The 27,797-nt window shown below is 40.0% G+C and overlaps 3 protein-coding genes and 1 long non-coding RNA gene across 8 annotated transcripts; 1 reads left to right on the top strand and 3 right to left on the bottom strand.

Annotated features, from left to right (window-relative positions):
• Positions 1-197: 197 nt before the first annotated feature.
• On the bottom strand, positions 198-10,903 carry LOC118207792 (elongation factor 1-alpha 2). Of its 2 annotated transcripts, none has more exons than XM_035381834.1 (8): positions 10,751-10,903; positions 6,888-7,077; positions 5,795-5,974; positions 5,042-5,338; positions 3,443-3,593; positions 2,830-3,086; positions 1,638-1,872; positions 198-557 (listed from the first exon to the last, which is right to left on the bottom strand). In XM_035381834.1, exons 2-8 carry the CDS (start codon positions 7,029-7,031, stop codon positions 430-432), a joined length of 1,392 nt encoding a protein of 463 aa, XP_035237725.1. In that variant the 5' UTR covers positions 7,032-7,077; positions 10,751-10,903; the 3' UTR covers positions 198-429. The 2 variants fall into 2 exon arrangements, with proteins under 2 accessions (XP_035237725.1, XP_035237726.1); XM_035381835.1 differs by having other exon boundaries at positions 6,888-7,032; positions 10,751-10,899.
• A 2,082-nt stretch (positions 10,904-12,985) lies between these two features.
• mrgbp (MRG/MORF4L binding protein) lies at positions 12,986-19,834 on the top strand. 4 transcript variants are annotated; one of them, XM_035381839.1, is made up of 6 exons: positions 12,986-13,247; positions 14,210-14,331; positions 14,434-14,515; positions 14,685-14,756; positions 14,912-14,950; positions 18,094-19,834. In XM_035381839.1, exons 1-6 carry the CDS (start codon positions 13,112-13,114, stop codon positions 18,273-18,275), a joined length of 633 nt encoding a protein of 210 aa, XP_035237730.1. In that variant the 5' UTR covers positions 12,986-13,111; the 3' UTR covers positions 18,276-19,834. The 4 variants fall into 4 exon arrangements, 3 of the variants coding, with proteins under 3 accessions (XP_035237730.1, XP_035237729.1, XP_035237728.1); XM_035381838.1 differs by having other exon boundaries at positions 12,989-13,247; positions 14,685-14,759; positions 14,914-14,950; XR_004761458.1 differs by having other exon boundaries at positions 13,129-13,247; positions 14,685-14,759; positions 14,914-15,061.
• A 2,385-nt stretch (positions 19,835-22,219) lies between these two features.
• LOC118207341 (DNA-binding protein inhibitor ID-1-like) lies at positions 22,220-23,411 on the bottom strand. The gene is made up of 2 exons (XM_035380818.1): positions 22,887-23,411; positions 22,220-22,726 (listed from the first exon to the last, which is right to left on the bottom strand). The coding sequence occupies exons 1-2, from the start codon at positions 23,253-23,255 to the stop codon at positions 22,691-22,693; spliced, it is 405 nt and encodes a 134-aa protein (XP_035236709.1). The 5' UTR covers positions 23,256-23,411; the 3' UTR covers positions 22,220-22,690.
• Positions 23,412-24,914: 1,503 nt separating this feature from the next.
• On the bottom strand, positions 24,915-27,555 carry LOC118208411. The gene is made up of 4 exons (XR_004761558.1): positions 27,343-27,555; positions 26,542-27,133; positions 26,013-26,059; positions 24,915-25,819 (listed from the first exon to the last, which is right to left on the bottom strand). It is a non-coding gene; the product is annotated as an uncharacterized LOC118208411 (long non-coding RNA).
• Between the last annotated feature and the right edge of the window lie 242 nt (positions 27,556-27,797).

Raw genomic sequence — 27,797 nt, 5'->3', positions numbered from 1 at the left:
GTGGTTAGTCTGCATAGCACATTGTCTTATGCAGTTAGAAAAAACTCTATTGACCATTCCTGTAATTGTAACTTTCCCCAGCAGCCCCCTGAGAACCATTTATTTAAAATAAGAGCAATTCAACCCTTTTGGGTGCCCAGTTCACCCCTGAAAGACTTCTCCCAATTTGTACTGAAATAACAACGCCAACAGCAGTGTAGTGCTTGGACCAGTTTAATGGTAAAACTCACAAGTAGCCTTTACAAATGCATGGGGCATGCTTTTCCTCTTGAAGAACTTCCATTGAACTTTGATGGTTAACATCCAGTCATTGACAAAGAGTGTGTTACAAGCACATGTGTGGGCATGCCCGGTGGGGTGGTGGTGCTGGCGCTGGGCGTGTGGCTGGAGAGTCTGAGGTGAGGTGGTCCTGTTGCGCCACTGCTTGATTCATTTGCCAGATTTCTGGGCTTTCTGGGCTGACTTGGTAATCTTGCCGGCACCACTGGTCTTCTTCTCAACATTCTTAATGACTCCAACAGCGACCGTCTGCCGCATGTCTCTAACAGCAAATCGACCTGTCACAAACAAACACACAGGTACACACACACACATACGTGCATGCGCATGCACACACACACACACACACACACACACACATACGTGCATGCGCATGCACACACACACACACACACACACACACGCATACGTGCACACGCACGCACACACACGCAAAGAGATTTGAGGAAGCAGTGACCAGCTAATTCACAAATTGTCATTCTGTCTTACTGACCAAAGTCTTGGGCCCAAGACCAAATTTTAAGAATCACTATGGTGATTTATTATCTGATTATATGACTAATCAGATTCATTATCTGATTCTATGATCGGTCTCATCTGATAATAATGGATTGCATGTGCATGTATATAGTCTAATTCCATTTCATTTCCATTTCCATTTCTTTCATTCTTTTTTTAGTGATGCATATTCTATCAGCCCTACTCAGCCCGACATTAGATTTCCTGCACTGGATAGATGCCTTGGACTCAGACAACTAAAGTACTGGGCCTGATTTAGAATGAACCTGCATGGATGTAGGTTCATTCTAATCATAATATGAATTATGCGATGTTGTTGCTGCCATTCTCAGCACAAATAAGCCCTGGACAACCCATACTTTAATCTGGCTAGGTTTAGCATAAAACATGACTGTATTGCTGCATTAGTGCAGATATGAAAAGAAAAACAAATACGCAATTATTTTTTGAGTATGAGCTCACTGAGCTGCTGCAAGCACTTAAACACAGAAATGAAGTGCAGAGACTCTTTTCTGTACTTCAGCAGAAATCAAAGTAATCTGATACAGTGTTTGAAATGAACCAGGCTGACTGTGTCCTTTGCCTCCGGCATTGTTTGTTTGCAAGCAAACCGACTTTAGTGTGGAGAATAAGAACAAGATGTGCTTGCTCACGTGTTGGTCGGAGGCAATAGAGGAATTCTGAAAAGTGCCTCAGTAGTTTAAATTGGGTAATGACACATGAATGACATGGAAGCAATTAGAGCAGTTAGAGTTCCAAAGGCCAGCCGTGCTGCAGGAGGCCATGAGGCCAAGGGTCTGGATGAGGGGGGAGGGTGGGGGGCAGGGGTAGGGACTCACCCAGGGGTGGGTACTTGGAGAAGCTCTCCACGCACATGGGTTTCCCAGGTACCATGTCCACGATGGCGGCGTCGCCGGACTTGAGGGTCTTGGGGTCGTCCTCCAGCTTCTTCCCGGAGCGGCGGTCGATCTTCTCTTTGAGCTCGGCGAAGCGGCACGCGATGTGCGCTGTGTGACAGTCGATGACGGGGGAGTAGCCTGCGCTGATCTGACCCGGGTGATTAAGGATGATCACCTGGAGCACAGAGAGGCCATCGAAGAAAGAGGAGGAAAAGAAAGGTATAGAGGAAATAAGAAAAAAGACAAAGAGAGTCAGAAACAAAAAGAAAAAGACTGGGGTGGAGTAGTCCCAAAAAGACAGCGAAGGAGCCAAAAAATAAAAGAAAAGGCAAGAGACAGCAAGAAAGAGGACGAGGGCCACTGACTGAAATAGCAATATCAGTCCATACATTAAGTATTCACATCACAAAGAAAAGAACTGAACAGATGTAAAAATCAGGAGGGGGTACTGATGGACTTCAAGGGATAAAAGGAATAGTTAAAAGCATAGGTGCCTGAAAATGATTTGAGAAAGTGAGAGACACTAGAAAGTTATAACCTGTTAAAAGATGTACTTGCACTGTTTGACCAGTTTCAGACCAGTAGGACTGTAGTCCAGCAAGGTTTTGTACAGGTGTTTGGTCTTTAAACCATTATGAAGCTACAACTGGGGATTGCATATTCAATTATGGCTATAATTCAGACCACAATTAATTGAATAGTAATTCCTTTCAAAACTCTACCTCATATATATGTGCTTGTAAACTTTTTATAAAGAGTTTTAAGTAACAGCTCCAGAGTGGGAAAAGGAATTATTTATTTATCCACTCAGTTCTCCAGAGAAACTTATCAGGGCATCATTAGCAGCCTATTTTAAAACTATATGATTAAAACAGTGATTGATCTTACTGATACTAGTACAAAAGTTGCTGTCCACAATGTTTTTGTATTGCTGACTGCATTTCTTTGTAAATGTACTTGGGATTCATTTGAATGTACAGTACATGGTCTGCACTCAGAGACTGTGGCCCTCCAGGAATTGGACCCTTGCTGTGCCAATCAGTAAAGTAACTAAGAGCAGATGGATGAGGGGATAAGAGAAATGCTGGAGGGATTTAAAGGGCTGGGTGAGCTGGACGGAGGCCCCCCTGACCTGGGCTGTGAACCCCGAGGCCTCCTGGGGAGGGTCAGACTTGCTGTCCCCACACACGTTCCCTCGCCGGATGTCCTTCACAGAGACGTTCTTCACGTTGAAGCCCACATTGTCACCGGGCAGGGCCTCATTCAGAGCCTCGTGGTGCATCTCAACCGATTTGACCTCTGTGGTTATGTTCACGGGGGCAAAGGTCACCACCATACTGGGCCGCAGGATCCCCGTCTCCACCCTCCCCACTGGTACCGTCCCAATACCTGTTATAGTTTGGAAAAAAAAAACAGCACTCATATCCAGAAAAACCAGCCAAAACCTTATTTTTAAAAAATCATTTAATTTAGTGTATGTGTGTGTTGGCTCTGATTCAAAACATGTTTGATGTTGTTGTTTCTAATTCTTTTCATGTGCATTTTAGGGTATTGGTTCATAACCTGGTCATGCACATTGGTTCAGGACCTTAACATGGGTGTGAAGGTATTTCACAACTTCCAAAAAGTTCACAACTTCCTTGTGTGTGTGTGTAGAGGTGCCTGCTGTGATCCTCTACACGTGTGCACGAGAGCGTACAGAGTTCTCCTCCCCGTGAGCTGTGCGTGACCTGCAGCGTCCGTACCTCCGATCTTGTACACGTCCTGCAGGGGCAGGCGAAGGGGCTTGTCCGTGGGCCTGGTAGGGGGCATGATGGTGTCCAGGGCCTCCAGCAGACTGACCCCACTCGCATGGTGCTCTTTCCTGTCCAGTTTCCAGCCTCTGAACCAGGGCATCTGCGGAAAGCATGGGTCAGACACACACTGATCAAAAATACAGCAAAGCATCACGCACGTTGTACCAGAGGGAACTTGCTTTCATTTGCCATCAAGAGCTGTTTAAGGAGTGATGAAATGATGTGGTAGTTCATAAGACTGGCACAGTGATACTATTCCCTTTTAGTCAAATGGTGGTTGTAAATGAGAAATATTAACTGTCTATCAGTCAATGTGTACATAACAACCATGTGAACATTTTTTTTCCCAAAAAGTTAAAATCCTTACATCTAAAAATAAGTTGACACCACTTATTCTCATTTACACCTGAATGTTGTGGAGACATCCTTCTATTATGAAGGGAATTGGGGACAACTAGTGGACAGCGGCAGACCTGCAACTAAAAAACCCGACGGGAAATTCTATGGAAGTACTGTAAGCCAAATGGCTTTGATACTTGCTCCATACTTGCTTCATACAATAGCCTACTAACAACCATCCTGTTATATAGTGACTTAATTATTTCTATTTCAAAAGGGTTGACATAATTATAAGTGTGTTGAAAGGTCATAGTTTCAGCCTGTGGGTTTATGAAATGCAATCATTTACATTCTACAAATAGCTGAGCAGCAACCATAAAAATTTCAAATTAATTCACACACATGCACAAGTGTGAGTTCAGTTTCCAGTGTTGTAAAAATAGTAACTTATCCACAGTAATTATTTCCCCGGGAGTTGCTGCTGACCTTCATTTTTCATTTTTATAAGATGAAAAAGAGACTGCCCACCTACAATCAAACAATCAGTTCAACTGCGACACAGGTGCTCTGGGGTGTTTTATGTTATAAAATTGCTTCCTCTAGCTGTTACGGTTTCAACATTTCAACTGCACTAAATTCCGGACACATATATTTCTTCTGTAATTTCTGTAATGTTCTATACAAATACATATAATGTATATTCTAGCTTTTTTAAAGCAATGCAGTTTGCCACGGTTGTTCAGGCTACATTAGTCTGAAGAGGACAACTGAAGGCAGCAGCTGCTACTGAAACACGGTGCCATGGGATGTTCCCAGTGAACTAGGGCCTTGTTAAGATAAATAGACTGGAGGCACTTCACTTTATAGCACTAAACACCACTGACATTTCAGTGACATTTCACTGTCACACTTACTTTTATGTCTCCAAATTACAAGGTACACACTGTTCAGGTAAGTGCAAATTAGCATTGCAATTTTACTACATTTTGACCTTTTTACATTCACTTTTTCCTTTCAAGTAAGTATTATACCACTAGATACCCTCTTAAATTAACTGCCCTGAAATAAAGCCACTCTCTTAGTTTTTGTGAGTCAAAATTAATGAACCGACTCAATGTAAAATTAATGAAGCTCACAGTTTGGGTAAATTAAACAACAAAGAGAAAAATTGTTGATGGAGCAGCTGGGGAATGGGCATAGGCTACTCACATTTGGAGATGGCTCTAGCATGTTGTCGCCATGCCAACCAGAGATGGGCACAAAAGGTACAGCAGAGGGGCTGTAGCCGATCTTCTTGATGTAAGCGCTGACCTCCTTCACGATTTCATCGTACCGCTTCTCACTGTAAGGAGGCTCCGTAGAGTCCATTTTGTTGACGCCGACAATGAGCTGTTTCACTCCAAGTGTATAGGCCAGGAGGGCATGCTCCCGCGTCTGCCCATTCTTCGATATCCCCGCCTCAAACTCGCCGACCCCGGCTGCTACAATGAGCACTGCACAGTCTGCCTGCAAATTGAGGAACAAGCAATCCCATCATGAAGTCATTCACTACAGAATGTTGCAAACGCAATTGAACACAAAAAGGACTTCTCTGACGCACTCAAGAGACAAAGAATATTTTCTACATGGCAGGCCACACAGTAAAACAGAAAATAGTGCCATTCATAAGACAAATCATTCGGGAAGCAGACCTGACAAAGAATGTATTTGAAATGTTTTAAAGAACTTCAATTGTAGCAATTGATCGAGGTCTGTTTTGTTACTTTTCAAAAACACACTGACTTCTTGCCTTTTTAAGCACAATGCAGGTATATGTGCATAAATAAGAGCTGGTGGGATACATGCCAGCTATGTTTCACGAAACAGACCGAGGTGCCTTTAAATGCACCTCTAAGCTCAAGTATTTTGGGGCACAGGTATCATAGAGCATGGGTGTAAAACAGGTACACAGTCACTATGTACCTGAGAGGTCCCTGTGATCATGTTCTTGATGAAGTCTCTGTGCCCGGGTGCATCGATTATGGTGATGTAATACTTAGTGGTCTCAAACTTCCAGAGGGAGATGTCGATGGTGATCCCACGCTCCCGCTCGGCCTTCAGTTTGTCCAGCACCCAGGCATACTTGAAGGAACCCTTCCCCATCTGGAATACATGAGGAGAGTGCAGTGATTGATGAGCCCCCCAACCCCCCACCCCCCATTTGCTTCCAGAACACAGGAGAAAACCCACACACTAAAGAGCTGAAAGGCTCTGGCAACTCTTATCACCTTTGATTTAAAACTTCAGAATCGCTGTGTTCTCAGATCAATAGCTGCTCGATGATTAACCATCATTTAACTTCCAGGGCTAAATATACATTCTGCAGACAATTTTCCTACTGCAATTTTCATGTAATGGTTCATTGATCAGCACCATTGCTCTGCAGGCCTCTATGAAGCAAGTCCTCTGAGCCATCTCTAGAAATATATTCGCTATAAAAGCAATTAAACCAAAGCAAAACAATAAGGAGAAAAAAGACGCTGTATAGTAGAGCACATATAATTTCACTTAATAAGCACTGTAGTGTTGCCTGAGATCTTATCTGTCTTTATAGAGTATGCGACTGCAGTTAAGAGTCCTAGACTGTGAATAAAAAATAATCTGGGCTCCCAGTCACAGTGTGGCATTATAATTCCTTACCCAACATGTTCAGGCAATTGTACTTTATTTAGAAAGAAATCTCACTACTACTCTCACAAAATCAAAAATAAACGCCCCAATTGTTTTCAGTAAATATCCACATTGGGAACAATATACACTGGCAGTTATCCCTTAAATCCATACTTAAATCACCAAATAAAGAGCCCTTTATCTTCTGATATACATATGAAAAATAACTTACTTTACACAGTACACTTTCACATTGATATTCATGAACTTTTATGGGTATGACTGCAAAACAAATTGTAATAAATATAGTAATTACAAATGACATCATCGGGAAACTGCATACTTGTGACATAAGAGTATCCTCTGAAACACAGGTGAAAAGGTTCTACCATAAAGACCTCCCTACCTCTGCAGCCTCCTTTTCGAACTTCTCGATGGTCCTCTTGTCGATGCCTCCACACTTGTAGATGAGGTGACCAGTAGTGGTGGACTTGCCCGAGTCCACATGGCCAATGACCACGATGTTGATGTGGATTTTCTCCTTACCCATTCTGAGATGTGAAGAGTGGGCTTAGCTTTAGGGTTTCAAATCGGCGCTTAAAGCCAGACAGAACAAAAGGACAAAAGTTTTTATTAGAAATGACAATTTGCTAATTGCATTATATTTCTGCATCACTGCTCATTACCCTTATCTGCAATCGTAGCACTACTGCTATGCTTATGCACTGTGTGTCAGTGACTATTTTCTATGCTACAAGCTGCACAGCACACTACGGGAGAGCTTGGAAGAGAGGCACACCTCTCACTGGGAGGACCTAATGTTGTGGTGTGGCACTCCAGCAAACTTAAACCCACCAATATATATATATGTGCCATAAACATTATTTATCTGCCTCAAAATGCTCATGGCCAGCCAGGGGTTAATTATACCACATTAATTGATGAATAGCATTAAAACCCAGAAGACCATCAGGCTCTTCGAGGATCCCTGCTCTATAGTATACACACAGCAAATATCAATCCCATTTCTGGCATGTAACAAACTACAGAACAATAAAGTAGGGCAAAGAAGAAGGATGTAACTTCAGAAGTAAGACATAATTAATGGGGAACTGCTGGGTGGCTCATCCTGTTTAGACACTGCTCAAGTGTGTGGATGTGTCCCATAGCTGGGTATAAAATTCTGATGGCACCAAGGGCAGCCAGCAGGCCGACTGGACAGAGTGTAATCGGCTCTTAGTTGGAGTTTCATTGCTCACTGGTGACCTCCACTGGCCAGTTGGGTGCCTACAGTCTGCCTGAGCCAGCTGTGCATGATGTGCACTCTTCAGAAACAATGGGTGCTTTCCAAACATTTTTTTCACCTCTTTGCTTCCTTTCCTTGCCTTCTTTCCTAGTATGGAAGGCCAAACGGGTCAAAAAATATGTTAAATTAACATCTGGAATCACACATTGTAAACGTAGACGCATTCAAATCGCTTATCTTATTCATCCTTTGTCTTTGAGGTCCTTGATGGACTTGTCCTTCAAAGAGTTAGGACCTAGGAGGTTCCTACTGGACTCATATGTACTGTTAGGGTATAATTAACACTGGACATTTTACTGTGTGTATAAAAAACACAGTATATGGATCTATATAATGTCTGGAATAATAAATATATATTTCTCAGCCCCACCCCCTTGCTTTAACTTTGTTTGTGTTAAATATCTGGGTTGTGCTTTCTGTAAATTTCATTTTCTGCATGGTTTATAATCATAAAAATGTAATCCTGCCAATCCTCTTTATACCTCATGGGGAAGTCAGTGAGACCGAAGTCCTTAGGTGGCAAGGTACAGGCAGATTGTGTCCGTATGTCAGATTCAACTCCCCCACTTCAGCTGTCACCAACATAAAAAGTGTCAGCTTCCCTTTACTCTTAAGATTCTCAAGAACCTTATAGTGTGTACTCAACTTTACATTATCTAAAAACATGTATTTTCAGTCATAGTAGGCATGGATGGTCACAAAATCGTGGCTTACAGTGCATGCCAAATTACATTCCATTGAAACAAGGCTGTGATCTACTGTAGAAATCCACAACACAAAAGGTGAGGCAATTTTAACAAAAGACAAGAAACAACACAAGTAATAATGGTGGAACTGTTTCCTGCTGTCTGTAGGTTCAATCAAACATAACCAAGAGCTGCCATAATTCTTAAATGATTTTTCACACGGAATAAAATTCAACGGACTCCAGCTTATTTACCACTGTATAACTCCACCCTGGTCATTTGCTTTTCCACTGTATTTAACAATCCGCCGTTGTTTTATAGTAAACTCTGATCATTATTTTTTTTAAGCTACGTTGTTCATTTTTATCCTGCACCACACTAGCATTAGCTATATCATTGAATGTTAAATATTAGTATAGCTGTGCTATAGTCTCATAATTCTAAGTAACTGTCTCACAAAATAGCTTTGGAGCTATTATGCATGACACATACTCTCCATTGCAAACTAAGGACTTCATGTAGGTGTACCTTACAAATACTACCCAATCAGGCCTTTGGTGTCATCAGATATCACACACATTATTAAGCTCAGTAAATAGCTACTGCTCTAATGCACATCATATCTGATGGCATTCCTGGTTCACCAATCCACTGCCGACAAGGTTTAGATTTCCCAACATTCAACAGTCAGGCAGATGTGTTACAATTAAAACTATGCATTCATTCTTTGTCCGCCATGCAGATCATGGACTTAACATCAACATGTTGATGTTTTAGACTTATTTCATACAATTAAATCATTGAAATTATCAGTTAACATTATTGATGAAGTACCTGTTAAGGCATTGATATTTTCTTCAAGGCAGTTTATATATACAGACAATCAAAATCACACACAATGACATATGGGAACTGGATGTTACCTCATTCAATTCAAACTGGTGAAATTCATATGAAAGAGAAATCAGCACTCCTTCCTCCAACATTCTTGAACAGGATATATTTTTAGATACTGCCCCATATTAGACAGAAGCTGTATCATAAAATTAAACAATGTGTTTATGTGCTATAATTTATGAATATTATTGGTGTCTGCACAATGGCAGAAGCAAAACAAACAGGCTATATACATACAAGAGGCACATGAGCTGACAAAGAAACACTGAAAGCCTTTCACCAATTATGAAATATATCAAATAAACGTGTCTGGGAGATCAGTCTGAATGTTCCTGAACAGGGTTTCATTTTGTGAAAACATTTAATGTCAAGGTTATTTATAAACAGGTATTAAAGCCAACATAATGTCAGATATTATAAAGGCATAGATACTGAGATAAGCAATGACTTATTAATGTCATTGCTCCTGTCCTTTGCAGGGGATTATCTGTTTAATTTTCAAACTGCTGATGCTGATTTCAGATGAAGAAGATTTAAACAGCAATATTATTATTTATATTTATATTAGCATATGATATGCATAGTATATTCACACTATTAAGTTCTATTCATAGATAAGAACAATTAATTTACTGTTTTAAAAATAACAGCTTTATTAAAGTCCAATTAAAACCTAATAATTCAAACCTGATAATTAAAACCATGATTTGTTTCATAAACTTAGCACAAATCCACACCAAAGTATGCTATGTATAGATATGTTGTTTATTGATCATTTCAAATGGCCTTGAATAATTAAATACCATTACCTATTCCAGCAACTGAATAACCCAGTCTATGAGTTGTACAGCCAAAGACTAGGGTTAACATATTACTCTACTGGGTAAGTATATTTACAGTTTGCTCAGTAAAACATTACTAACATACAACAGGCAAAAAAGCTTGTGTCTTAGTTGCCATTGTCTGGGCTTGAGCAGACAGGCAAAAGCAGACAGGAGCCTACTGTGTGTGATGCTTGTCGTGTCAGGAATGCTAATAGATCAATCATGTTTACTATCGATGAGCGCCAGAAAGTTTCGAGAGCCACTGACAACAAATTTTCTCTGCAAACCTCTAAAGCATAACACTGGATAGATTTATCCTATTTCACATTAACAACCATTTTGTGTTTTAGATAGCCTTCACTGTTTAAGATTTTTCACCATCCGGGAGGCTGTTAGCTATTGCGGGATCACCTGCCTTCAAAATAACATCCACAGGTTAAGAAAACCTGACAAAAAACCTTCACTGAAACACTGGAATTTGGTGAAAAGAATTTGACACAATATGGCACCCCTCGACCCCCCACTCACCCCAAAGCTGAAGGCAGATGCCCCTTACCTGTGGCTGCGACCTCAGACAGCACCAGCTATACACTGTGGCCCAGGCAGTTTTATGCTCCTTGGAGGGGATGGAAGTATTGGCTGTGCCTGCGCAATGCGGGCACCCCCTGCAATACAGCAATGCGGTAGCAGGGACGGAACAGCAAAGACTGCAGTGAGGGAACTGCAGCAGCACTGAGAATATTACACAGGCAGAGAGAGGGAAGGAGAGGGACTACAAGAGAGAAATATCTAAAAACCCAGTGATTCAGCAAAGCAATTCACAATCCTAACACAGTGACAACATTTGTATGAGCCAAGGCAAGATGCAAGCATTAGCTGATACATCTATGAAACAAATCACATGAAGACATGAATCACATGAAGGTATAAACATCCCTCTGAATTCTGATACCACACAGAGGTGAACCTGGCAGGACACTGAGGGAACACAAAAACAGTTCATCCATTCTTCACACTGCATGGAGGGGAGGAAAATGTTGTTCAGTCAGTGTTCATTTCATGACTTTTAATGCTGAGGAAAAATTATGGGCATCTTTAGATAACACATATAGATAACCAAGTACTTTAAGGTCATCAAAAGTTTGTCAATGCTTATCATTTACAATGTCACACTGCTTAGAAGAATAAGAAAACTTCTAGTGGGGATGCTAAATGTACGTTTACAAGAGCATACCTAATATGCATTTAAGGACATTTTCAAAATCTATTTAGCAAATAGCACTTACTATAAATAATATGTGACATATATTTTAATATGTCTAGAATAAATAAAATTGTTCACCCTATTAGTTTTGAGTATTTGTAAGATCAGTGTTGTCACAATCCTTAGTTTTTCCTCTGAGTGGAATGGCAATCCAGTCAATGTATACCAATGCCTTTTGTCAGTGTATCAAGGGTTATGGAAAGAAGGGTTGGTTATTTTTATAATAGAAACAGTGAGGTGGACATCCTGCAACTGGAAAGTCCCTGAATGACAACATTACTGCTTTTATATCCTGTGCCACCATTCTCATCGATTTAGAGAAAGGTTCCAACACTGCTGACCACTCCATCCACATCCACAATACTGCAGAACATTAGTGTATCCAAACACTCGTTGGCCTGGTTATCTAACAGCATGAAGTGTGTCAAGTCAGAACATCCAGTCTCTCAGACCCTGCATATCACCAGTGGGGTTCCCTAATATTCCATTCTCAGTACCACTTCATTTTACAATAATATTGCCCATGCAGCTGACTCTTCACTGCACTTGTACTGTTGACATGTCTGTCAACATTCTATTTGTTTTTATTTTAATTCCCACTCCCTGCCCCCACAAGTAGCATTTTTCCTTTTGCCTAGTCATCATTGCAACAACAAAAATGTTCTTAATTGGCCTGCCTGCTAAAAACAAAAGTAAAATAAAGATTTAAAATAGAGAGCTGGAATTATATTTTTCTCACATGACATTTTGGACATGTCCCAGTAAAATTAGGTTTTGCAAGCATCATCCCAAATAATACAATATAATATGTTCCATGCAAGGTTGTGAAACATTTACCAATATTACAGGGGATTATGGTATCATGGATGTTATACAGGCAATGGGTCATATCTAATATAGGGATTGATTACATAGCCCTGAATATTACCAACTCTGATTTATGTGTAGGGTACATTTGGTCTACAGACCATGACGAGTAAAAATAGTAACACTGCATGCAACTTTCTTTAAATTGTTTTAAACTATGGGACATAATAAAGCTCACAACTATGTCTCGTTTCATAACATGGCAGCGGTACAGAATTTACAGTTATTTAACAAAATATGATACGAAACAACTTCGTATCAATGAATGTTCACACTGCTGATGAGAAAATATGTTATTCGTCTAGAGCTTTAGGTGTGGGAGGATTAATGAGTTCCACACTGTTTTCGCATTACTTGTGTCTGAGCTGGTCCGTGAGCAGAGGTCAAACAAATCTTATATTTCTGATGCAACAAAGATATAATATTTAACTGTTTAATGGCTGTTGAGTACACTATATGGCCAAAAGTATGTGGACACTTGACATCCAACATCTCATCCAAAATGATGGGCATAATATAGAGTTGGTCCACTTGTCGGTAAGAATACATTTCATTACAGGGCTTCCGATATTGCTTGTGTCGAAAGTGCTGGGACGGAAACAGCGCTAGATTTACTTCACCTTCACATCTGTCCAGAATGTGAACAAGCCAGGCATTCTTCACGGTCGGGAGAAACTTTACGACGACGTTACATTAATACCAACCGTAGCTGTGCGTGCACGTACCTTTTGAGTTGGAGGCGCTGTTTCACTGTTTCGGTCCATCTCGACAGTCGAGGACAGAGAAATGGGAGAAGCAGAAGCTGTTCAAACAGACGAAAAACAGGCTGATTCTGGTATCAGTCCGGTTGAAGAGTCGGTCATATGGAGCCAAGAGGTGGAGGTGTGCCTTTTCCATGCTATGTTGGGTCACAAACCCGTTGGTAAGATTCTTAACCCTGTTAATCTTGATAGCAAGCTGTGGTCCACAAGGTTTCATTACAAGGCCGTAAAATCCCCGGGCAATCAGTAGGCATTTGAACCGTGGTAAGTGCGCGAGGCAGTGACAACAAATCGGTTTTGTTTCGCTAGTCTAAGCGCCTTTAATCGTAGTCGGGATTAGCTGTGAACACACAAGTATGTCTTGTAAATAAAGCCAAGATCGCTAGCTTCTTATTTAATCAGAACGTGCACTCTCCATACAAAATCAGAGGGCTTAAGATAGCTATGTTAAGTTAAATAAGGTTGTATTTGTTGAGTAAAAGTTGTATTGTTGGAAATTGTACCTAGCCAGTTGGCTAGTTAGTTTAACAATAACCTTCGGCCGCTGGCTAATCAGATAGCTAGCTAGTCTAACTGTAAATAATAAGTTTCACCATCTCGGGTATAACGGTCTTTCCACATGTGTTGCTGATAATAACGGAACCGTAACTTCAATAACGAACTGCCTGCATTTAGCTAGGTTGCTGACAGAATTAACATTAAAGCGATCGACAGTAGACTAGCTAAATTGCTAATACCGCTACTAGTTGTCTAGCTAGCAAGCTAGCTAATGACAATGCATGCTAAAGTAGCTGGAGCTCAGCATTGTTCCTGACTCATTTTGTTTTGTTTATTGATCGTGTTTACCGTGTGTGTGTATGCAGTGCATTTCAGACGTATGCACGGTTTACAAAGCTATTCGCTAGCTGCAGACTACTGTATTTCGGCCTATGCTAGGTTTAGCTAGTACTAATAGTAACGTACAAAGCAGGACTCCAAATAGGCCAGTAGTAGCAGGAGCATTGCTTGGCATTCTGGCCGTAAACAATAGACAATGCGTCGACTACATTGAGGTAAGCGCATTTAGCTAGCAACTCAGTTAATTTAGGTACTTGAATAACGTTAACTGTTTATTTTTTCTTAGGAGTAAATCGTCACTTTCACATGATTTGCATTCGTGATAAATTCAGTCAGAATATTGGGAGACAAGTATCGTCAAAAGTCATATGGGACCACCTTGGAACAATGTATGATATGCAAGCTCTGGTAAGTTACACAAACCATCAAATAGCCCAGATGGACTTTTTTGCTGTGAAGGCAAGAATTTCGATATCTCTATACTATTGTAATATGTTTTGTGTGTTGCAGCACGAGTCAGAAATCTTGCCCTTTCCCAACTCTGAGAAGAGTTTTGTTCTGCCAGATGAAATTATACAAGATGTGAAGGAAGGTAATGAACAGTACTGTATATTTTAAAATGACATTAAACATGACGGTACCCAGTAAACCAATAAAATAAATTGCAGAAGGCTGTCAGAAACTTTTGATGTCGTCCCCCTTTGTTCATTTAGAGGCCCAGCCACTACAACAGACTTACAATTGTTTTGCCCCTTTGACAGGTAAGCTGGGAGCAGAAGAGGAAGTGAAAGAAGAAATTAAAGAAGAAAGAGACCCGCCTGCAACACACGAAGAAGGTTCTCGTCTCACATATTTATTCTACATTTCTATACATTTTCTTCCTTTCTTTTTTGAAGTGAGTTTATTGGCTGCACCAATGCGGCACTTTGGCACCATCTTCTGGCACAAAGCAGTGTCCCTCACTCTGGTCATTTATGTCTCATTTTTAAGGTCTGGGTCCCAGTTTGGCTGGCCAGGATATTGAGAGGTATGGACAGAAGAACACTTTCACTCTGTTCCAAAACTCCAACATGACCTCAGTACAGACCAGCTCATGACCAAAGGCCCTTTTAAGTGACTGCAAAGTGCACAAGACAATGTGCGTTTCCCCCCCGTTAGAAACAAGATTTTCATTACAGTGGAGATATATAAGAAGCATGGCATGTGGAATCTTCGATATGTTCAGGGGATTCAATCAACCGCACTTAGACTGTTTAAGGACATATGCAATTAAATCAAACTCTCTGGATTAATTTAGTGCCGTGTCTCAAAGACTTAGAATCACAATTTTTTAAAATATGGCGACTGGAAGAGGTTTGTACCAATTAAATATTGTGTTTATGAAGCACTTGACACCATGGATTGGTTCTGGTGGGCACATTTATTGCATGCTAAATGAAGTGTTCTCTGTAGCACAGGAAGATTTTATACAGTGGGAAAATAGACTGTTACTCCTTCAAGACGACTTTCTGCTGTCCTGGTACTGTAAATAAAAAAATTAAGGCGTTAATTTTGTTTCATTGATTTCATTTGATTACAAAAATGCCCAGGAAACGGTCAACTTTGATTGTGTTTGTTACGGATAATATGTATAAGCTCTTTTTAATCTTTAGGCTTCAAAATGGTTGGATTTGGTTTTCATTGCCACAGCTCTTTTTATTCATTTTATAAGCAGTTTCATTTACTTTTAGCAAATGTTTTTGTTAATGACAGACCTGTGTGTGGCAAATGTAAGTGAGATTGTTGGAGTTGGAGATGCCACAATATAATACAAGTAGGCACCAAAACATTATATAGATAATTTAGTTGCATTCGGTTTTCCTATAGCAGTAGTTGCCATACAAATAGATTTTTTATTATTTTTTTATGTAGATAAATCAGCATGCATTTTCAGGCAACCTGTCATTGCAGTATTGTATAGCCTATAGCTAACTTATAAGAATCAGAAAGGAATGGGGAAAACTAGAAAATATATTACGATTGTATGGGATACTGTAACCTAATAAAATTGTAATGGTTAATTCCAATTGAAAGAGGTTTTGGTGTGAACAACCTATTTTCACTTGCTACCAGTTTCCTTTTTTTTTTCTATTACATAACCGTTTTATGTATACTAATAATATTAAAGACAAAACTGAGAATAGACTAATATTTAATGCCTTTATTTCTTAAATGTTGCACAAGTTCAATATCATGATATTCCCCTATTGGAAAAATTGTTAAACCCATTTTTTCATTATATTTTATGAATTGTATTAAAACAGTGAGAATTGTGATGTTGGAGACAGGCAAACTGATTCCGTGCAAAGGGTGAGATCACTTGCTCTTTAAAAAAAAAAAAAACCTTCTGCCTCAGTTGTAAAGTGTTTCAAGTGCTTGGTTTCTTATGATTGACAATTAAACTGATTGCGTCTGTTTTGATTGATATATGTCATTGAACAGTCATAAGTGCATTTGATTGAATTCCCCTGATTATCCTATATCCTGGTGTACAGAAGGTTCACTTGACAAAATGCCTGATGATTGACTGTCGAGCTAATGGGAGGTGTTGTCCAGAGATACAATAAGCTTTTGTGCAGCAGAAGTATGTTTAAATGAGCTCTGGACCTAATCATCTATCTGTAATATTATTAAATATTGATATCTGCACTGCACTATTGGCAACTCACTTCTGTTATTTTGTGATATTTTCCATCAATATGGAATTACTAGATTAGACTAAAATTCACATGGATTTGCGCCAAACTGCTATATCGCTAAAATGGAAGAATACTAGTGGCAAAGCAGCCTGTTATTATAAAATCAATGCATCTACCATCATAGATGCAAATTCCATTTGAATTTTGACAAATATTAATGTTCTTTACTCTCGGTATGAATGTAAATATCTTTGTTAAAATGATCCACACTGAATGCTTGAAAAACCTTTTAGTGTGGATCATTTATGATTTTTTATGTAGTTACTGAAAATACTTTGGTCTGTGTAATGCACCTATAAACTTACTGGCTGAAAAATCATAGTCCACTTCTGTTGAACATGATTCTGGTGAATTTATTTTTGGAATTGCTGCCGCATGTTCTGAAAGTGTTGATGGCTTTTCTACACGTAAATACGCTGGTTAGAAATTTGCTTCTAATTAGTGCACCTGTGCTTTCTAATGAAAGCAACATGTTGATATATTTGAATCTTAAGCCTGCAATTCTATAAAGATACTGTTTATAGTTCTTATATTAATGCAATTATTGTATTTCTTTGCTGTGCACATCCGTTTTTAATCTACAGGCTTAAATGACTATAATGTGCTTTGATTAAAAATTCAGTATTGATGTCCAGCTCTCAAACTGTTAATGTCCATCCATCGCCTTTAAGGTGTGACTCTAATCTAGTCATTTTATTTCTATGTTTATCTAATTTCAGTAATTCTAAGGTGTTGTGGTCAGTACACAAGCTTTTCCACAACCTGTTTTTGTTATCTACGCTGCTCTAAATCCTAACTGTTCCCCATTGACCTCCATTCGCAGGAGAAAGGCAACCAGTTGGAGCTATTTTATCTTTCAGGTGTTTGTAGTAGGCAGCAAGGAAAGTTAATATCAGCTGAATGCCCCTTACTGCTTTCTGTAGAGATGCACGCCCTTTATACTGAGTAACTAGCTCAGATTTAGTCTTTTTTAACTTATGGATATGGCTGTGATGGTATAATTCTGCCCTTGTTGGCAGGTCAAATGCTGCTTAGAGTTGTTTCCGATTCCATAATGCTTGATTTTCAAAGGGGCACTCAGTTTGAACATTACACTCAGGATAATCTTTGTTTTGTTGAAGACACCAAGAACTTACTAGATATATTGCAATTAGAAATGCTTGATATGACAGTCTGCCAGTGTTTTTTTTTTTTTTGTTTTTTACCAGCGTGTTTTATTCATTGAATGACCATGGGTTGGGTCTTATTGTCTCTCTTAAAATGTTTATTTATGTATTTATTAATGAATTTTGTAAACCTAAATGTGAAGTTGTGTATAAAACCTCAGGCTTGATTTTGAATTGGAGGGACTGAATGAAACCCCCTTGAGAGCCCTTGGCTGTTGTGTACGGTCTGACTTCCTGCATCGACTGACCTCTCCCTTTTTTTGCAGGCAGCAACTCCTCAGTGAAGATGACCGAAAAGCCCAGCAGCAAAGACAAGGAGAAAGACAAAGAGAGGGGTTCAAGTGATAGTGGGACGGACAAGAGGAAGAGGAACCGTGTGACTGAGAAGGTGCTCAGCTCCAACAGTAACCCCTCCAGCCCCGGTGGAGCCAAGCGTCGCCGAACGTAGCCAGTAGGGGTCTCTGTCGAGCTGCCACTGCCGTCGGCCGTGACGCAGCGGGAAAACCTGCACTCAGTGCTGTTCTGTGAGGCCGAGGGTTGTGAAGAGTGTGTGCTAGAATGCGTCATAGCATGGAGACTGAGAATCTCTGCAAGAGGCCTGATATCTGCTTGGCGGCAGTGGACACTCAAGTGTTTTGAATATTCCATTCAATCACTGGGGAAAAGCAGAGCTGTAGACCCACAGACGGATAGCTTCTGTCCAAGGCAAACGCAATTGTAATTTTGCTGATTTGCTCGATGATGCTATTTGTGTTATGGTGGGCTGTTCTGTCATACTGTGAAAGGTTTATTGTAGGTACTACTGCTGGTAGCTAGCATTGTCTGTGACCCAAATGTCACTGAAGACTTAAATTGAAAATGATGACCCCGTTTGGTTTATAGTTGAAGAAATGGCTGACTGCTTCCTACAAAAATCAACTGTTGTAGTTACTGTAGTTGTAGGATTGCTTCATTGCTTGTGCCCTACCTGTTTCCTTAAGAAGGGATTGAGACATTTGAAAATCTATGGCACTGAGTAGCCACACTTTACTTCCATCTTCCCTTGAAGTTAACCTGATAATTGCAACTAATTATTCCATATCATTTACACAGTTGTGAATTTATGCTTGTTGTTTTCCAGTAGCACAGAACTGGGGGATGGACTGAAGTTTTCTTTCACTAAGTTTTCCTTCTGCCTGTAGACTTGACATGACCCCTGTCATAACCATTTATGTGAATTTTGGCAAAAACTTGACAAATCGTTGCAGACTTCACAACAGTAACGCATTGACCTTATATGTATCATATATATGTGACAACACCGTATACCACATCTATTGCACACTGTTGATAGATTGGCGTAGATGGATGTTTAAATATGCATGCATGCATGGTCTTGTGTTGTTATCATCTTATCAACATCACTTGCTATACAACTGCCAGGGTATTTGCCATTGAAACGTGAGTGATTATGAATAGTTCTTCAGGGGTTGTGTCGTGAGTATGATACAGTAGAGGGTTGTTAGTGAAATCAAAATGGTACAACATGGTGGACCTTAAACTGACATGACAGCTGTAGTGTAGGACAGTCACTGATCATTTCTTCTGTTTTCATTAAGTACTGTTTGAAGGCTGACTACTTGATATGTGATTATACCCTGTAATATAGCCAGTAATCTTAAATGATGTTTTTTTATTTAAAATTTTAAACTCCCAGTCAATTTTCACTGTGTTCATTCCAGAATGAATAAAATGGGGGGTTGAAGTGCATGTTGGGATGTAATGATGGTTTAATTGTTTTTGCGCAACATTTATGGGTTTGTTATATCTGACAATTAGTCTGTAGATGAACAACAATAGAACACTTGTGCGACTAACCATCCCTTCATAAAAAACAAAATTCAAGAATAATTGCACTCATTCTTTATATTGGCTTTGGACCTTTTATGTTTGAACTTTATCATTTGATTTTTTTATTTATTTACCATGCTCCATGCTAATGTCTTATTAAATTTTAATTTTATGCTGTTGGTTTGTGTCTTTATATCTATTTCCTATACTGTGAACTATCACTATTTACTCTGCAATATTTTTTTATTTCTTGAATGGGAATACAGCCAAGCCCTGGTTAACATGAATTTTAATGAGTTATCTGCTGAAACTTTATTCAAGCGGATACAGTTTAGAATAAAGCATCCTATTAGGGATGTAGGAGTGTCCAAAATGTAGCATCAATTTTGGGTCAAAATCAGGTGGCAGCACTGCAGCACGGCCATGAACTGCATTAGCCACTGGACCTGTGTTACTGTCGCTTCATGTTTTTCACATTAAACTAGCCCTGTGCTTCATCGCACAGGTACACCCACACACACAGGATTACATTTCATGGGCTGGCCTGAATGGTGCAATTCTGAGAATATGGTCTCTTCCCCGCCATGTTTTTGTGATCTTTGTCTTTTGTTACAAATGCACATTCCATATGTTGGCAAAATGACCTGCTGCATATGCTTTCCTCCTCCCTGTGAAGGATACTACCCCAGGCCTCCATAGTACTGGTGCTTTTCCCAACTGTGGCTTCATGTGAAATCTTTTATTCATCATGGGGATAATTTCATACTGGACTGGGAAGTTTTTTTTTGTTTGTTTTTTTGGTAAGTCTCAGGTTTATAATTATAATTTATAATTACAATTCTTACTATGTGTGTTTTAGCAGAAATTGAAGTATAGTGTATGAGTAGTAGGCTATCATCTGTAAAATGCGGTTAGAGTTGTCAGCTGTAGTTTCACCTGGTCTGCCACAAGGAGGCATAAGATCCTCAAATGTCAGCAGCGCCTCCATGTTTGTATTATTTACTAACTGGGACACTTGACTATATAATTCCATAATTGAAATGGTTACCGATAAAATTACTTTGAACGGTTAAAAAAAATATTATACAATACAAAATTTTGTATAATGTCTGAAATTCAGCCAAATTCACTGGATATGGCTTTGTAAGACCATTTTTAAAATAACTTTGATATTGTATTTACTTTATTTAAAACATACTATTTCCACACGTAGGGCTAATAATGGTATTTCCAGGGAATTCCAATGATCTTAAAGTGTTTGAGTGTTTCACAAGCATGTGTTTAGTTTTTGCATTAGTTCTAATAAAAACAACAAACATGATTAAAGTATGCACCAAATTTAGAATCTTAAGATCAACAGAATTATGCAGCGCTAGACCAGCTGTAACATTTTATTTTGGAAGAGCAAGGGTTAAACCGTTCTCCATGACCAGCGGCAATCCTGAGTAAGATTTATTTTTTTCTCCCTAGTGCAATGTTGTTCCAATTCCCCTGCAGTGCGATGCACACAGCTGCAGCACTAATGTTTTAAAGCGAAGCCAGTGTGCGATTGTGTTTGTGTGATAGCATTGTGCCAAGGGCAGCGAAGGGCAGGCGGGCCCAGACTGAGCGGCGCCTCGCCACACCTGGGGAAGTTCAGGTTAAATAGCTCCACATTCCTGGGCGCACAGCTGATTGAAACATTAACAAACAGTAATCCGTGAGCCAGGCTGCAGATGGGCTGGGACTGCAGCCAAGAGGGGTGTGCGTGTGTGTGTGTGTGTGTGTGTGTGTGTGACAGAGAGGGAGAGCGGGAGTGAGAGAGAATTTTTTTTTTTATTACCATATCTTCTGGTTAGTATTTTAATTCAGGGCTAAACATAGCACAATGATTGTTTTGTGATGAATGCAATGTATTTTAACACACATTCTAGGTCTGTATATGTATAGTGTGCATGTGTGTGTGGTAGTATAGCAGTAATGTGCAAATGCATTATTTTGTTTGACCCTGTGATTAATATGGAAGCTGTCCAAAACTGGAATATGACAGCCATGCAGATATTTTCTTATTTTCTGTCAAGATATGTTGCTTTATAATTGGATACATATCAGCACTTCCCGAGTGTAGTCAAAGATGACAGCTTGACATTAATTTGTGAGATCTTAGAAATGTTTTCATGAAGTGGTAGTATCCTGACAGCAGTTTCTGACACCAGCAGCATGATTTCAAAAACTGTTTTTAATTGGTCCTTCAGGAGACATCAGTTTATAATCTCCTTAGTATAATATTTGATTATATTTACACTGTTTTTGCAAAAAGCATGCACTCTCTTATTAGCCTACACATACCCTTAAATTTCCCATCAGGTTATTTTAACTTTCCATGTGTAATATTTTAGAGAGCATGCAAGGTGTGAAATGCTTTATTTTCAGTTACACTTTGCACCCAATTAAACACACACACACACACACACACTACAAAACACAAACACACACACAACATAAAAAAACAAGGAGAATGAGTTGTTTTCAAAATACTTTCTTGTTTTAATAAAAACACCATTTAGGTACATTGTAATAAAAACAATATGAACTTTCACATCTTATAGCATTGTAATATACAATACAAATATAACTCAGCAATCTGAGAAATTGACATTTTTTACAAAATATAAAAAAATCTCTACGTGTAAATCTGACAAAGTACAAAAAGAGAAAATAGGAGAAATGAAAGAATTTAAGTCTTTCTGGTGAACCCCAATGTAACAAGCAAGTGTGATCGTTGAGGTGCTACAATGGTCGCTGCCCTCAGCGCGACCCAGTCCCACGAGTCAGGAGTGGAGAGCTCTTCTGGGTCGCGGGGCAGTTCCCACTACGGTACATTTCCCCCAGTCGCTTTTATGGTGTACTCGAAAGTCTGTTATCATGGGAGATTTCGCTTCTTCTCAGCTTGATTCAAGGTTATCGAGATTATCAACAAGTTCACCCATGGCAACCTTGCTTGTTCGTTGAATCGCCTGGTGTTCTTTTCGGATGACGGCGCCTGTTTCCAAATCAGCGACACAGGATTCTGTCATCAGAGCATCCGTTCTGCGGGAGAAACAAGAATAAGATAAATTAATCTTCTGCAGCGATTTAAGGAATGGACAGCGACGAACAGCCTATTCTAGGACATAATGACAGCTGACGTGCCATAGTGTAAGTGCACTTAGCTACCGTTACGCAGCAAAAATAAAGTCACAACGCTTACCTCGACAGAAATGCTGGCCAGTTCTGCGTTGAGGGTGGTCAGAGGGGTGCGGGTGAGCGGTGAGCCATTGGTGGCCTGTTGGCGGTTCATGCCCGGCGAGTCCAGCTCTACCTGCAGGTCCCAGATGTAATCAATCACGTGCTGGAGAATCTCCATCTTACTTGCTTTCTTGTTGGGTGGCAGAGTAGGCACAAGTTCCTTCAACTTGCTGTAGCAGCTGTTCATGTCATGTAGGAAGACGTTCATCTGCTCATCCAGCAGTGGGATTTTGCACTTGGAAATAGTAAGGCTCTGGTCGGAAAGACACCGCACCACGTCCTCGCTGCCAACCTTGCTCTTCAATGCGCAGGTAGATCCGACAACTTTCATCTTGCTTTCGCGTTTGTCTCGTTTACAGCAGGTATATCACTTTGTTTGCGAGAACAATTTGTTCAAATTAAAACGACGATAGTGACGCGAGTTAGACCTATACAACTAATAATGGAACGAGCTCGATCGCATACTTTGACAGTATAACCAGTTTGCGCTCCTATCGCGTTTTTATTTTACTGGGTTTGGGGGCGTAACCAGACGAAGTTGAATTTGTTTTCCAGAGCCAATCCGAAGCTCGTACATACAGACTAGGGCTGGTTCATCATTCAGTTCTCCACCAATTGCAAGTTCTGGCTTAGTTATCAAGATTTACAGTCTGTTAGGAGATGGTGTTACAAATGGAAACAAATGTGTTTTTTTTATGGGTGATATGTGGGAACCCAGCTGTCCATTGCTCGGGGGCTCTGCAGGTGTAGAGATTGCCTCGAGACGTGGGTGGGGGGCATATTCATAAGAATGCTGCAATTACTTTGGATAGATAATCTTTCAATCGGATACTTAACCGCATTTGGAAAGGCTATGCATATTTATTACTTTGTACGTCGCTTTGAAAAGAGAAAAGCGTTTGCCGAATAAATGTAATGTAATGATAATCATATGAGACAAAAAAATCTTAAAAATGTAACAAATGTAAAAATCTTAAAATAAATATTTTAATAAGGAGTTTACTGCCCCAGACGATGAAATACAAACTACTTATGTTAATTTCTAAATACATATGTAATTATTATACTTTATCTAATACATTCGATAGGTATGCAGTGGTTGATTTTATATATATATATATATATATATATATATATATATATATATGTGTGTGTGTGTGTGTGTGTGTGTGTGTGTGTGTGCGTGTGTGATACATATAGATAGACTGAATTACAATCGAACGTGGCTTTCAAAAAATAACTCCTGGGATACCACCGATTAATAGCCTAAATAGCTAGCTGAGCACTGCAGTATTTCAACGGAGTAAACGGGATCTACAAAGAAATTCTCACGTACCTAAGAACACTGAATAACGTTAAAGAGCCCTTTATCCTTACAATTCGCATATTTTTTCACTCGACCCCCCCTCCGCAACCCCTTTCCCCCCTTATTAAAAAAAGGCTCCCAGTGAATAGGTTTACAGATTCTTTCACATGTTCCCACTGTGTGTTTAGCGTTCTGTGTGCATTGAAATTGCATTGCTCTGCTCTGAATCTTCCCCAGATTGTCCAAACAAGCCGAGGCAGACTGGCAGGCGCCAGCACTGTGACGTCACCCATTCATACAATCCCTGACGCCTGTCAGCCTGGCGCCGCGCGGGCGGTCTCCATGGAGACCACAAACAACAGGCTTGCACTCCCCCATTCACCTGCGCAGCGCAAACCATGAGAACAAACTGGCTGCAGAAATCGTCATTCATTTATCACGTACAACCACTCTCAGAAGAGATTACCGCTCTGCACACCTGCAAACTCCTGCTTGCTAGAGCAGCTTCCTGAGGGGGGGGGGGGGGGAGTCTTTGAATTGCAGTGATAGTTCCTGGATGCCTCTAGATTGGAAGGCTTTTTTTTTTTCAAACAAATTCCTTTAGGACAGCTTTGTTTCACAGTCATTAAGTTACTTAGAAATATACAGTTTAAGGTGTGTTTTTAAGTCAAATAAATTCCTTAGCTCTATGAAGTCTGCTAGTTTTTATACATTTCACAGGCTGTCAGGTTAGCTGGTTGCAGTGTTTATTTATTTATTTATTTATTTTACTTTTGTTAGATATACCGTATACATTATATATAATGCATTGACAAGCAAATCCAATATATTAAAATGGGGAAATATCCACTGCAAGCAGCAGCTGTACATTTTGAAATAATTTTTTTTTTCCAGAAGTGCGTTAGAGTTGCAATAACTGATGTGTTGCTTATTCAAAATGTTGCAGAGGTTGCAAAATGTGCTAGTCATTTAAAATAGGAAAACAGAGCTCATGGCATACCAGGAAGAGAAATGTAATCATCTGTAAACTGAGAGGAGCAGAATTGCAACGATCAAAACCAGCTATTTGAATTTTGTGGCACACATGTATATGACAAACACAAACCACAATGCACATGCTTCAGATTTTAATAATTCAAAGGCTGCCAAAACAAACAAAAAGCTGAAAGATAATACAACACATCCTCACTGAGTCATATCTGTATTATTACTCTATGTTTAGCTATGCTTGACTATACTAAGCAGTCTCTCTCTCTTTCTCTCCCTCCCTCCCTCTGATAGTGTGACACCTCTCTCTACAAGCAGCAGATTTTTTTAACATCCTGTTGTCCTCGCTGTCCGTTGTCTCAGGTCATGGCTGAGGGAGCCAGGGGTGCAGCCAGAACAATGGGAGTGCGGAGCAAGGATTGTGGGAGAAATCTAGGCTGGAGACACTGTGTCTGGTGCTCCTCTTTGCTCTCTCATGCAGCTTTTGTTCAGCTGCAAAAGCTATCAGCACTTCCTACTGACACCAACAATAACTCCACACAGCTGGCCCTTTTAATCTTGTTTACAGCACATCAAGGCAAAGGGGGGGCGGGGGTGAGGGGCTTGGTTGAGAAGAGGGAAAGAGAAGAAAAGTGAAACATATTAGCTCCTGATTTTAACTGACAGAGAAGAGTAGCCCCCCACTGACACATGGGCCTCACTGTGGTCATTTGAAAAGGTTATATTATTCGCGGTTGGGTTTAAATGAGCAATTAACTGATCTTAAAAAGTATGTTGAACATTTGAAGGCTTTACCTCTGCCTCCATAGTCTTCCCTGTCCCCTACATTGTTGTCGTGCTGGCTGGAGAGATTGGAGGTAAACATACAATTTTGATGTTGTGTTAAATCAGCTGCCTAATGCAAAGCAACAAACTCCACCCTGAGAGACAATGCTTTGTTTTCACAAGCTTCCACCACCATTGCACATTTTCCCTTTTTAATGTAGGCTTTCCTTTTTAGAATCAGGAAGCCTGTCAGCCGTGTACACCCTCTTTATCTCAACAACAAAAACAAAAAAAAAACGACTTCCAAAGGCTAAGAACAGGAAGCAGCAAGTGTGAAAATTTGGGTGACAACTTTATGATAAGAAAAAAGGACATTCCACACATATTTGAACTCATTTCCTGCTGTGTTTATTATCATAAGAGTACTGAATTACTATTACTGAATTAGCTACCCATCATAAATACTCATCACAACTTCAACAAATTTAATTCTCACGTGGACACACTATTTTAATAGCATTAAATACATGGAGACTAACTGGTTAGATTAGAATAATACCTGTATTGCAAGGTTGAGCTTGGGGGTGTGTTCTCTTTGGACTGATGTAACTCCAGCAATCCGTTGTGAGCTTTGGTTAGTAGAAACAAGGCCATTGGGTATGTAAGAGCCAATGAGTCCCCATGAAGCTGTTAATGATGTTGGAATAGCCTCTCCAGGTCCCCAGGGTGCATGACCAGGTAAAGCACTATCATGTAGAGAGGTGGTGCATCCTACAGTCAAGGCTTCAAATCCTTACCACCATGAGGGTGTGTTTCAGTTAGCTGGGTATCTGGGTATCTGCATTATAGCATCTAATCTGTATGTCACAGCTGCATATATTCAGCAGTTAACCGGTGTGATAAATGTGCTGGTGATCTGGTTGACGACAAAGTGAATGATGTGTGATATAGGTTTCAGAGGATGCCTGTGCCTGAGTGCAGCCTGTAGAATTGTCAGAGGAAAATGTGGAATTCCAAATTGGGGAGAAAAAGAGATTCCAAAAATTCAATGGCATCTCTGAGACTCCCTGAACAGCTCTGTTGTTTTGAACAGAAACAACCAACTCAGGATCCAAACGGACTAGACCACACAGGGAACTTCTGAGCTCATGCTGAAATATTTGAAGGGTAAATTATTTATGATTTTAGTGCCCAGTCAGCAGAAAAGGACACAAAGCATGTCATTGTAAATATTAGCCTTTGGTTGCTTTATATTACAATGTTACAGTCAAAGAAACATAATGCAGTAATTCAGTTACACTCACAAAACATGACTGCACATTTTAGATTTTTACAGACATTCCATTTAAAATGTATTTACCTGTATTAATTTCATAGCCCCTTTTCAATGTGTCCACAGTCTTTTTCTGTGCAGCTATATTTCAAGACAGCTTGTTTCAAAATCCTTCAAGAGTCATTCAGGCGTCAGTCAACAAACAGGGAGTGGCTTATTCAGAAGAACATTCCTCACACATCCTTCTCAGCTGCAGGATATGTCCACATTTCCAGATCTCACTGTTCCTGTTTGATAACAATCACCTGTGTGCAGGTGTGCAGAGTACAGTCAGCAGGAGGAGGGGGTGGAGCCTGCATGCACAACGTGGGAACCTGGCCTCCACAGGGTAGAATATTAACATCCCTTTTATCAGATGGCACTTGCACTCTGCATGTGAAATGGGTTGAGTATGAGCTGGATTTATTGTCATACTGTAACTAAATAACTTTAAACAACCGATCTCTGGTTTCCCACACTCCTGCCAGAGAACAGGTGTAGCT

The sequence above is a fragment of the Anguilla anguilla genome, chromosome 11 (assembly GCF_013347855.1).
Source record: "Anguilla anguilla isolate fAngAng1 chromosome 11, fAngAng1.pri, whole genome shotgun sequence".
Lineage (NCBI taxonomy): Eukaryota > Metazoa > Chordata > Actinopteri > Anguilliformes > Anguillidae > Anguilla > Anguilla anguilla.
The sequence above is the reverse complement of the archived record's forward strand: the minus strand, read 5'-3'. Positions and strand labels throughout refer to the sequence as shown.

Coding starts and splice junctions, on each gene's coding strand:
- LOC118207792 (XM_035381834.1), bottom strand. CDS start 7,031: ATGGGTAAGGAGAAAATCCACATCAACATCGTGGTCATTGGCCATGTG. Junction 5,339..5,794: donor TGATCACAGGGACCTCTCAG/GTACATAGTGAC, acceptor CTCAATTTGCAG/GCAGACTGTGCAGTGCTCAT. Junction 3,087..3,442: donor GGACGTGTACAAGATCGGAG/GTACGGACGCTG, acceptor AAACTATAACAG/GTATTGGGACGGTACCAGTG.
- mrgbp (XM_035381839.1), top strand. CDS start 13,112: ATGGGAGAAGCAGAAGCTGTTCAAACAGACGAAAAACAGGCTGATTCT. Junction 13,248..14,209: donor GTTGGGTCACAAACCCGTTG/GTAAGATTCTTA, acceptor ATTTTTTCTTAG/GAGTAAATCGTCACTTTCAC. Junction 14,516..14,684: donor TATACAAGATGTGAAGGAAG/GTAATGAACAGT, acceptor CCCCTTTGACAG/GTAAGCTGGGAGCAGAAGAG.
- LOC118207341 (XM_035380818.1), bottom strand. CDS start 23,255: ATGAAAGTTGTCGGATCTACCTGCGCATTGAAGAGCAAGGTTGGCAGC. Junction 22,727..22,886: donor TGGCCAGCATTTCTGTCGAG/GTAAGCGTTGTG, acceptor TTTCTCCCGCAG/AACGGATGCTCTGATGACAG.